The 12,329-nt window shown below is 39.3% G+C and overlaps 1 protein-coding gene across 1 annotated transcript in view; it reads right to left on the reverse strand.

Annotated features, from left to right (window-relative positions):
- AFF2 (ALF transcription elongation factor 2) overlaps nucleotides 1–12,329 on the reverse strand; it is a 759,231-nt gene that overhangs the window by 540,801 nt on the left and 206,101 nt on the right. The window contains exon 2 of the mRNA XM_089684953.1: nucleotides 11,743–11,863. Within this exon, the coding sequence (XP_089541079.1) occupies nucleotides 11,743–11,863 (121 nt within the window). The remainder of the gene's footprint in view (nucleotides 1–11,742; nucleotides 11,864–12,329) is intronic.

Raw genomic sequence — 12,329 nt, forward strand, 5'->3', positions numbered from 1 at the left:
ACAATCTTTGCTTTACAAATAAACATTTAATCAATGACTAACAATTCCGCCTGACTTATATGCATGGGAATACATTTGACCTTGAGCTGTTAAACTCAGTAAACAACAAGTTTTTTTTCCTTTTTTTTTCAATAGAGACTAAAAAGAAATTGAATTACTATTTACTCCCTTAATTTTATTCTTAAATCTTGAGCATAAAAAACATGTACAAAATTAAAAATCCACTTTAGGAGAAATATAGACATAGGCATTAGATGGAGACTATATCAGAGCCAGGACATGGTCATCTAGCACCCAAGGCAAAGATGGAAAACAGGCAGTGTAACTTATTTTTTTTTTCAGTTCAGGAGCTGGGTCGATACAGTTGAAGATGGGGCCCCAGCAGTGCGCTTTTCTCCCCTCAGCATAAATGCAATCTAATGCAACCTTTCAATTATTTTTCTTGTTGAATCAGAAAATGATCTACTGTCTACATACACCTTTAAAAATTACACTAAAACTTTATCACATATTGCATTAATTTCACCACTGCTGGGGATTCTCTAATAGCTGTAGGACCCCTAGTTCAGGCCATACAAGCAATGAAATGATTGTATTGTTCATAATTTGAGGACATTAAATGGGCTGTCAAATAGAAAGCAATTTTTTTAAAGTAAGAACGAACAACTAATTCCTGCAGAAAATCCAACACCAAACTGATCTTTTTTTTTTGCTGCGTAGGAAAGGTGCTTTCATGTCACAGTTTGAAAGGATGGGCATCTATGATCCATCAAGCAATTATCATTACATATATGGCCGGCATAAAGGTGATGTCTGGCACACTGCAACCATCCCACTGCGCACAAAATAGAGAACGATATGGCTTATGAAGTGTGATAGTTGTATATGGAATAACCCTAGGAGAATCGGTTGAATATAGTTCAAAGTGTGTCATGCTGTGCTAACTTCTGTAGAGGGGTTTGCTGGAATATCAGAAAAGGACCAGAAAAGAGGACTATCACCATGGTTTTAAGCTAATCAAATTATTTAGAGAAGGGAAGGGAATAGTCTCTTCTCAATACGTGTTTTAAAGGTCACGCCTAAAAAGGAAAAGTTACATTAAAGTGTACCCAAACCTTCAGAACAAAAATGTAATATAATTGCAATTTACTAGTCTTTAGATGTTAGAACTGCATTTGTTTTCTTTTTTAAATTTGTTTCCCTTTTTCACTCAGTGATCCTGAGAGTAACACATTTCCTGTCCTAGGATGACAAAGTTACCTTGCTGTATTGCATCTATAGAGAACTACAGAGCACTTCACCTCTATAAAATGGGGGAATGTTCAGAAGTTCACTGAGGTAAACTGGGTAGGGCTGATAATTGCAGCAAACCATATAACACAGAAAGTCAAAGAGTTTGTAAAGGCTCAGTTTTTTTAATAACAAACATGCTATTCTTACCTGCTCTGTGCAATGGTATTGCATAGGGAAGTTCCAAACCCTCTTTTCTCATTGTGCCCCCATAGGAAGCTGCTACCTATGGTGGTGCACGTGCGGGCTCCATTGACATACACAGTGAGGCCCCCTCCGCTCTCTCATCTCACAGTCTCACAGGATGTGATTGACAGCAGCAGGAGCCAATGGCTCCTGCTGCCTCAGCAAAACCTATAAGAGTGGGAAGAGGTGAGAGAGCCGCTACAACATGACATGTTAGGTATCTATTTACTCAGTCTAACATAATTTTTCAAATTTTACAAAACAATTGGGTTATACAGTCAGGTTCATAAATATTGGGACATCAACACAATTCTAACATTTTTGGCTCTATACACCACCACAATGGATTTGAAATGAAATGAACAAGATGTGCTTTAACTGCAGACTGTCAGCTTTAATTTGAGGGTATTTACATCCAAATCAAGTGAACGGTGTAGGAATTACAACAGTTTGCATATGTGCCTCCCACTTGTTAAGGGACCAAAAGTAATGGGGCAATTGGCTTCTCAGCTGTTCCATGGCCAGGTGTGTGTTATTCCCTTATTATACCAATTACAATGAGCAGATAAAAGGTCCAGAGTTCATTTCAAGCGTGCTATTTACATTTGGAATCTGTTGCTGTCAACTCTCAAGATGAGATCCAAAGAGCTGTCACTATCAGAGAAGCAAGCCATCATTAGGCTGAAAAAACAAAACAAACCCATCAGAGAGATAGCAAAAACATTAGGCGTGGCCAAAACAACTGTTTGGAATATTCTTAAAAAGAAGGAATGCACCGGTGAGCTCAGCAACACCAAAAGACCCGGAAGACCACGGAAAACAACTGTGGTGGATGACCAAAGAATTCTTTCCCTGGTGAAGAAAACACCCTTTACAACAGTTGGCCAGATCAAGAACACTCTCCAGGAGGTAGGTGTATGTGTGTCAAAGTCAACAATCAAGAGAAGACTTCACCAGAGTGAATACAGAGGGTTCACCACAAAATGTAAACCATTGGTGAGCCTCAAAAACAGGAAGGCCAGATTAGAGTTTGCCAAACAACATCTAAAAAAGCCTTCACAGTTCTGGAACAACATCCTATGGACAGATGAGACCAAGATCAACTTGTACCAGAGTGATGGGAAGAAAAGAGTATGGAGAAGGAAAGGAACTGCTCATGATCCTAAGCATACCACCTCATCAGTGAAGCATGGTGGTGGTAGTGTCATGGCGTGGGCATGTATGGCTGCCAATGGAACTGGTTCTCTTGTGTTTATTGATGATGTGACTGCTGACAAAAGCAGCAGGATGAATTCTGAAGTGTTTCGGGCAATATTATCTGCTCATATTCAGCCAAATGCTTCACAACTCATTGGACGCCGCTTCACAGTGCAGATGGACAATGACCCAAAGCATACTGCAAAAGCAACCAAAGAGTTTTTAAGGGAAAGAAGTGGAATGTTATGCAATGGCCAAGTCAATCACCTGACCTGAATCCGATTGAGCATGCATTTCACTTGCTGAAGACAAAACTGAAGAGAAAATGCCCCAAGAACAAGCAGGAACTGAAGACAGTTGCAGTAGAAGCCTGGCAGAGCATCACCAGGGATGAAACTCAGCGTCTGGTGATGTCTATGCATTCCAGACTTCAGGCTGTATTTGACTGCAAAGGATTTGCAACCAAGTATTAAAAAGTGAAAGTTTGATTTATGATTATTATTCTGTCCCATTACTTTTGGTCCCTTAACAAGTGGGAGGCACATATGCAAACTGTTGTAATTCCTACACCGTTCACCTGATTTGGATGTAAATACCCTCAAATTAAAGCTGACAGTCTGCAGTTAAAGCACATCTTGTTCGTTTCATTTCAAATCCATTGTAGTGGTGTATAGAGCCAAAATGTTAGAATTGTGTCGATGTCCCAATATTTATGGACCTGACTGTATGTTATGTTGTTTTTTTTATTAATTTTTTCCCAAAAAATTGAATTTGAAAAACCGCTCCGCAACTACCGCAACGATCGCCATTTTATTCTTTAGGGTCCCTGCTAAAATATATATATATATATATATATATATATATATATATATATATTCTAAGTAATACAGATTTTTACTTGTAAACAAAAGGTGCCAGAAAATGCTTGGTCTTCAAGTGGTTAAGTGAAGGAGCAACTAGCACTAAATTTACAGCATGTATTTAATTGATTCTACACATCTCAGGAAATGTAATTAAATACATTATGCTAATTTTTCTATTTTTTGTTAGCTGTCTTGTTAAGCAAAAAGACATACATGGCTGAGAGACGGACATTTTTTTTCTTCAATATATTTTATTTTATAATTTCATTAAAAAGTATGTGTATCTATAAACAAACTTTTTTTTTTGTTTTATAGTGTATCTAAACCCAAGAACAAGCCTACTAGTTCCGAGATGTGGTAGCTGTATTAGATTACTTTTTTCACACATTTTGTTTTTTTACACCTAGTGATCTTTCCAGTAACACACTTCTAGTACCAGTGTGGCAACGCTCATTCATTGCACTTTATCTATGGAAGAGCAGTAATGTCACTCCAGGACAGGACAGAACACCCATCACTGCATCTCCATAACATAGGGGGAAGGGGATCTGTAGTTCACATAGGTAAACTGGGCAAGCCTAATAACACTGCTTGAGCATTCCATACAACAAAGACAGATTGCACAGGAAGTTAGGGGTCTACTGTATTTCTGGAAGAATCAACAGGTATTTTTTCACCAATCCAAGTGTTTTTAAACATCTCTCTTGTGCACCTTTCTGTTCTTCATGTGCCAGCTGAGTTTATATTTAGAGTGCCCAAGGATCCTTAAAACTCACTGTAGTTATTATAGTAGCTAAGCTGCCTCTATTGAATAATCTACAGAACACTATGTTTAATACAATGATAAACATTTTGAAGAGTGAGTACTGAAATATACCTGCAGTAAAAATCATGCCTACAGAATGTGCACTTGCTAAAACTCACAAAAAATTGGGTCAAGTAGGATTTTATAAAGATGCACTAAAACACATATATTCTGTATGTGAACTCTGCCTAAGATGTGCCTTACAGTTCTGCTGTATATTAGATTTGCTTCTCAAGCCATTCCTACTACAGCGTGCTTAGCTGCATTTCCAACACAAATCCAATTTTCCATGGTTTAACCGTATGGATGTTACATCTAAAACACTGCCCTTTAATGCTTTAATGCTTACGGCACTGCTCACATCGCAGGCTGAGCTGTACTGCAAAAGTATCTTTTTGAACTTTCCTTTGGTCTAGCCGCACTCATATACAGCATATGAATGATAAACAAAATTAGAGATGTTGCCAAAGAAAGTTAACAAATGAAGGCAGAATACTGCCTAGTTAAAAGGGACGTTCTAACATTTGATTTAATGATAGTTTTTATAAATGAAGGTAAAAATGGCTGATTGTTTAGCCCTAAAATAATAAATTCCTCACTGACAAATAACAGTGGAACAAAAAAGGGTAATATTGCCCCAGTGGTAATAACACCATTAAAAACCTGATAGGGTTGCAAACCCTTCCCCACAAAATCCAAACTGAGCTTTTTTTTAACCTCTTTTTATCTAGGTCGCTCACTCCCTTCATTCTTACCTAGGTAAGAATGACATTTACTTGGCTCCAGCAGCGTACTTGGCTCCGGCTGTGTCCATGTCTGATTTCTCAGCTTACAGAGTGTGGCTGGAGAAGGGCAGACCCATTGGTGCATCATCAGGATCTGCCTGCAGGAACCTGGAAGAGACAGTCAGCTCCCAATGATGTAAAGAAAATAGAAGGTGACATGGGACCCAGCATGCTGTGATGGAATGACAGATCACAGCAGGACAACACTGGATTCTTGAGGCATGTGGGTATGTATTTTGAACATAACCCAGTAGACAAGAAAAGAGGTAAGTTATAAGCAACAGTAACATTGGGGTGGAGGGGGGATGTGAAGTTCCTCTTTAACTAACTTTAAAGTTGAATTATCTACAAAAGGAATGGAGGCACAAAGGACAATAGAAGGCCACAAGCATTATGGCCAGGGTCATTGCGCCTTTGTTTGTATCAGAACTGATTCTCTCACCACACAAGTCTATAGGAATACAAAAGCACCTGGAAGCAGTTCAAACACACCTGCAATGAATTCTTAAGGATCTTAGAAGTTTTTCAAACTAATGCAAAAAAGGTTACATTTGCCCATCAACGCCCACTGACACAGGTAATAAAAACTTCATAAAATCAACCTGAAGTGATAGTGTTGGAAAACTTTGATGGAGTTCCAAAGTAACATGGAACCTTTTCTAAACCAGTAGGAAACTTCTGGGTACATTGAATTGCACTGTGGGATGCAGTATGGGTGTGCTGCTATCTGACTTTCTGAAAAGTCAAGAACTATACGTAAGTTTAAGGGGCTCCCTAGGGCCATTACTTTTTCAAGTTAGTTTTTTTTAGTTCAAGCTCTTGATGTGTATTTAAAGAGAAATTTCAGTTTGTTTACTGTAGCTGCTGACTTTTAATAATCAGGTAGCCTAACAGTGGCTTGAGTCCAGCGCTGTCTTACTACAGCCTGTTCTTGCTACCGCTGTGGGTCCCCGGCACCACCATCTTGGATATGGGAGCTGGATGTGACTTCCTGAGGAACAACAGCTGTTTCTCCACTACTTATGTGCAAGCTGGCACAGCCCACTGTAAACGGTCCTGCATCCTGCTAGGACATGTGACGTGTCCCAGGAGGATGTACGAGGGGTGGGAGCGGGCAAGGGATGTCATCTTTTCCTAGGTGAGAATTATGGAACTGGGAGTACCGATAAAAATCAACACTCACTCCCACCAAAAAAATCTATAACTCAGTTACAGGGTAGAGGGAGTGAACCAGTGGGATTTACTTTTTTACTCCTTTCACCGCCCAAGCCTTTAACAGGATCTAAATGCTGGGAGGCCGAGGCAGGCATTCTGATCATGTAACCGTTGTGATTGACAGACACAGTGGCCACAGTGGTCACAAGTATGCATCAGGAGCTTTCCGGTACTTGCTGGTTACTGTGCGCAGAGCACACTCTCAGCACAGTAAACGGTTTACCTAGGAACGCATATATATATACAGTGAGGAACAGAAGTATTTGAACGCCCTGCAATTTTGCAACTTCTCCCACTTAGAAATCATGGAGGGGTCTGAAATTTACATTGTAGGTGCATTCCCACTCTGAGAGACAGAATTTAAAAAACAAAATCAGGAAATCACATTGTATGATTTTTAAAGAATTTATCTGTCTTGCACTGCTGAACATAAGTATTTGAACACCTGAGAAAATTAGTGTTAATATTTGGTGCAGAAGCCTTTGTTTGCAATTACAGAGGTCAAACAGTTCCTGTAGTTCTTGACCAGGTTTGCACAAACTGCAACAGGGATTTTGGCCCACTCCACCACACAGATCTTCTCTAGATCTGTCAGGTTTTGGGGCTGTCGCTGAGCAACAGCTCCCTCCAAAGATGTTCTATTGGATTTAAGTCTGGAGACTGGCTAGGCCACTCCAGAACCTTGATATGCTTCTTACGGAGCCACTCCTTGGTTATCCTGGCTGTGTGCTTCGGGTCATTGTCATGTTGGAAGACCCAGCCACGACCCATCTTCAATGCTCTGACTGAGGGAAGGAGGTTGTTGCTCAAAATCTCACAATAAATGGCCCCATTCATCCTCTCCTTAATACAGTGCAGTCGTCCTGTCCCCTTTGCAGAAAAGCACCCCCAAAGCATGATGTTACCACCCCCATGCTTCACAGTAGGGATGGTGTTCTTGGGATGCAACTCATCCTTCTTTTTCCTCCAAACACGACGAGTGAAATTTAGACCAAAAATTTCTACTTTGGTCTCATCTGACCACATGACTTTCTCCCATGCCTCCTCTGGATCATCCAGATGGTCTTTGGCAAACTTCAGACGGGCCTGCACATGTGATGACTTGAGCAGGGGAACCTTCCATGCAATGCGTGATTTGAAACCATGACGACGTAGTGTTCTACCGACAGTAACCTTTGAAACTGTGGTCCCAGCTCTCTTCATGTCATTGACCAGCTCCTCCCTTGTAGTTCTGGGCTGATTCCTCACCTTTCTTATCATCAGTGATACCCCACGAGGTGAGATCTTGCATGGAGCCCCAGTCCGAGGGCGACTGACAGTCTGTAGCCGCTTCCATTTTCTAACAATTGCTCCAACAGTTGATCTATTTTCACCAAGCTGCTTGGCAATTGCCCAGTAGCCCTTTCCAGCCTTGTGGAGGTCCACAATTTTGTCTCTGGCTCTTTTGACAGCTCTTTGGTCTTGCCCATGGTAGTAGTTGGTGTCTGACTGACTGCGGGGTGGACAGGTGTCTTTAAAGAGCTCAGACAGGTGCTACTAAGTTAGATTAAGGAGTGGAGTAGAGGTTGACTTTTTAAAGGCACAGTAACAGGTCTTTGAGAGCCAGAATTCTTGCTGTTTCTTAGGTGTTCAAATACTTATGTTCAGCAGTGCAAGACAAATAAATTCTTTAAAAATCATACAATGTGATTTCCTGAAATTTTTTTTTAAATTATGCCTCTCAGAGTGGGAATACACCAACAATGTGAATTTCAGACCCCTCCATGATTTCTAAGTGGGAGAACTTGCAAAATCGCAGGGTGTTCAAATACTTCTGTTCCTCACTGTATGTGTATGTATATATATAAATATATATATATATATATATATATATATATATATATATATATATTAAACCCCACTCACCGAAAGGCTGTACAGTATATATGCAGGAAGTGGTTAAGTGAACATGTCATTTCATAATAATGTATAACATTTATCTTTGTGAAAGTGTCTATCTAACCTACCCTTCTCCTTCACAGCATTATGTTTACTTTTGTACGCTTATCTCCCATCATGCACTGCAATATTCATAGCTAATTAGTGTTCTATTTGCACGGCATACATTAGACTACAAATAGTAAATCCTGTCCAGTTTTCTCTACCTATAGCATCCTTCATTGAGTATTAGTAAAAACAGATACCTTCTACGGGGTAAAAACGCATCCATATATAAATAAAAGTACATCCATATATCAATAAAGGACATAGACTACAAATAACAAATCCTGTCCAGTTTTCTCTACCTATTGCATCCTTCATTGAGTTTTAGTAAAAACAGATACCTTCTGTGGTAAAACACATCCATATATAAATAAAAGGACATAGCTATTACAGTTCCGGTTACTGCAAGCAATGCTGCTCTGGTTACTTTAAACAATATACTAAAATGCCAACAACAGCACAGCTGTAGTAATTAGAATGATCTCAAGCGCACTTTTCTGTAGTATGATTGTATGTATGCAATTGAACATAATTACATAATCTCGGAAGATCTAGCAAACATTAAAACATAGCAACATATTTATAATTTACAGTTGAGAGGACAAAAGCAAGAAATCACAGTTACTTACTAACAGTGCCTAGGTTTTGTCATTTTTAGTGGCAGAAATTACATTTAGCTAAGCCAAGAATAAGCTCTTTGTTTATAAGCTGTCTCCTTCAACAGAGTTGCACAATGTACCATTTGGGTATCGGCCAAACATAGGCTCACTCTCACTCTCTCTTTTCAACCTCCACGCTGAGAACAAGAGGACACTATTGTGCTCTGGATATAGCCGGAGGACTTATGATGCACTTTTTAAACACTTGAATATTTGTTCTGCTGCCTCACACACAGTTTAACTCATTATCACAAAGAAAAACAACCATCAATAATGAATCAAACTGGCATATTCTTTGCTATGGCTAATTCTGTGTAAATATTTCAAGTGCATGTCTGTAGTGTTTAATTGTATTGCTGAATTTTCTCGAGCACTATGAATACAGTCGGGTTAATTCATTAAGAACTGGAAATAGCAATAGTGTATGCAAGTGGCACTAAACCAAAGAAAGCATCCGAATTTCAGTTTATTGCAGTCGAATGGTTAAAGTGCCTCTAAACTCAAAAATGAAAATTTCATATAGTACAGCTCATCAGTCCTTAAATGTGGTGGCTACATTCTTTTTTCATGCTTATTTTCCTTTATTTTATTGTTAAAACAATACTTCCTACTTTAGAGGGACAATGCTCACTCACTGTACTGTATCTATGAAGGAGCAGCATTGTCACCCTACACTATTCTCCTGATTTGTACTACCAAAGCATCCTTCTCCTCATTACATAGGGAGGAGGTATTTTGTAGTTCACATACATTGTCTGGGAGAGCTGATAACATTGTCTGAGATATCAACTTAGTGCACAGAAAGTTACAAGTACACTGAAATTCAGGCAGCAACATGTATTTGTATTTACTTGCAGAAGATGTACTTATAGGGACACTAATACAGTGATTATACTGGCTGTGATGATACTGGCTGTGATGGGGTAACATCTAAGCGCAATCAAGGGGTTGAAGTGTTACTAAACCCATGACCCTGCATTCATTATATCTGGTCTCCCACAGGACACAGAACATGGAAATGCAATTATTTTATTAAATATAAACTGCTAAATACATTTTTTCATCAGCAGTATATAGCAGTCTTCCATCACTGTTTGGCCCAGCACTGGTATAAACTTATGGAAAACGTTTTCATTCTTCTCTGACTGTCCTATGAGGCTGCATGATCCCTGACCATTTGATTATCGCTGTGTGGATCAAATGCACCCCCCCCCAATAAAAATAAAAAAGGTCTCTAACAATACACACCAAACTGAGCATGTGCAGAGTGCCTCCTAGGGCTCTGTACTATCAGCAGATGGATTGGGGACTATAGAAAAAGGGGAGGATCAGCTCTAGGAGGATGCAGAACCCCTGACCTCTGTCTGGACAGTGCTGATTGGCCCTGTGCTGATCACATGCACTCTCCCAAGAAAAAACAAACTCTAGCAATACACAGCAAACTGAGCGTATGTAGCTTGCCCCAGAGACTCTGTTCTATCAGGAGATATTTAGTAGATACTGGAAGCAGGGGAGGATCAGAGAAGTCAGGATTAAACATTCTTTTTACACAGTGTGGAGGATTAACCTCTTAGGTTCCACAGTGAGTATACCAAGCATGCTTTACTGCATATACAGACTGATTTTACTATAGTGGGTTTAGTAACACTTTAACTTGAAAAAGGAAAACTAATTCAGCCACCCCATTTAATGACTAGTAAGCTGCAATATATTACACTTTAGGCCCTGTATTTTGGGACAGAAATTTCATTTTCAGAAATTCAGATGTATCCAAATCTCTGAATGGACACAGAAACAAATGGCAACTAATCCGAAAAAAGTTGTAATCAAATTTATGAATGCATCCTTTTCATTTGGATGACATCACATGATGTGATAGTAGTTTGGGCCAACGGGGAAATAAATTCAATTTTCGAATTGTTCGCTCATTCGGATAACGAATAGATCTAAATTCAGTTCTATTCTGGAATTCAGATGCACATAATGTCAGTCAATATTGTCCAATCAGCTAATGCCATTTCTCTTGATGAGTTTGACTAGCTTCTGAAAATATTGAATCCCTATAATAATATATCGAATCAATTAACTAATGCATCCGATAAAACAAAACATTCCCCCATGCACATGTCTTTTTAAAACCAAACAGGGTAACATTAAGTTTGCAAAAGCACCATAACCCCCTCTCCGTCCAGACATTTTTAAACCACTTCCTGCATACACAAATTCATTATTATCTGTACATTATTGTTCTTGACTGTCTTCCTGATACAGAGACGAGTGTATCAAGCCTGTGAAATATGTGTTAGGACAGCCTCCATTAGGGGGCAGAAGACAGGGTAACAATATAGGGATACAATTGATTGTCATCACATAACAGGTTCCTGGAAATTGACCCTAACGGAAAGATAATTAATTTGTTGAAAACCCCTTCACGCTCTGACAAGGGTCTGACCAGGTCCTCCTGTCAGTTTTTCAGGAAGATATAATCAGACCCTCCATCATCCCTATGGACCGGCAGGTGTAAACGGACTTGTGTCCGTTTACACATGCCTACCTCCAATTCAATCCGGTCCGCTATAAAAAAGGAAGATGATCCGTCCCCTTCCATCAGTGGGCAGTCGGGTGTAAATGGTCCACCTTGTGTGAAAGGGACCTAAAGAGGTCTGAAAACAATGTTTGAAATGTTATTAACCTGTTAAGTATTATGTATATGAGTATTTAGTGATGGGATACTCAATGGGCAAGGTGACCATGCTTACCTTGTAAGGCTCACCAAAAAGATTAAACCCAGAGGCAAAGAGATCTTCATCCTGCTGGACTTCTTGAGTTCTTCTCTCCCATTCTTTTCTTTTCAGTGCGTTCCGCTCTTGTTCGTAATGACTGGAAATGAGAAACAAAGTGTTATTTGTGCTGAAATATGAATCATACCTTCAGAAGACTTTTAATAAAACATTTCTAACTTACAATACGCCTCAACATCAACACTACACAACTGTCAAGCCTTATTATACCGGCAAACATTTTATCTATTCATTTCTTGCCAGTGGCAAACACCAGAAATGTCTGTAAAGGAGACGTCAAATGAAATAATGACTGCGTACAGGACCAAGCTTTTTAAAATGCTACTGTACTAACACTGAAATATTTAGTGTTTACTGCTAAAGTATGCTGAGATTAACTGAAAAAAACTAAACTTTTTGCTAGAATGCTACTATTATTACTATATCAGTACTATACTATTACCATATTAGGATGGTTGTGGTAAATACAAAATGAATTAGTGAATGTACAGTTAAAATGCAATCCCAGCCGTATTTGCAGAGCAACCCCTGTGGGCTTGTAGGCA

This window comes from Staurois parvus, unplaced genomic scaffold (genome assembly GCF_062004578.1).
Source record: "Staurois parvus isolate SC_StPar_1 unplaced genomic scaffold, SC_StPar_1.0 ptg000361l, whole genome shotgun sequence".
Classification (NCBI taxonomy): Eukaryota; Metazoa; Chordata; class Amphibia; order Anura; family Ranidae; genus Staurois; species Staurois parvus.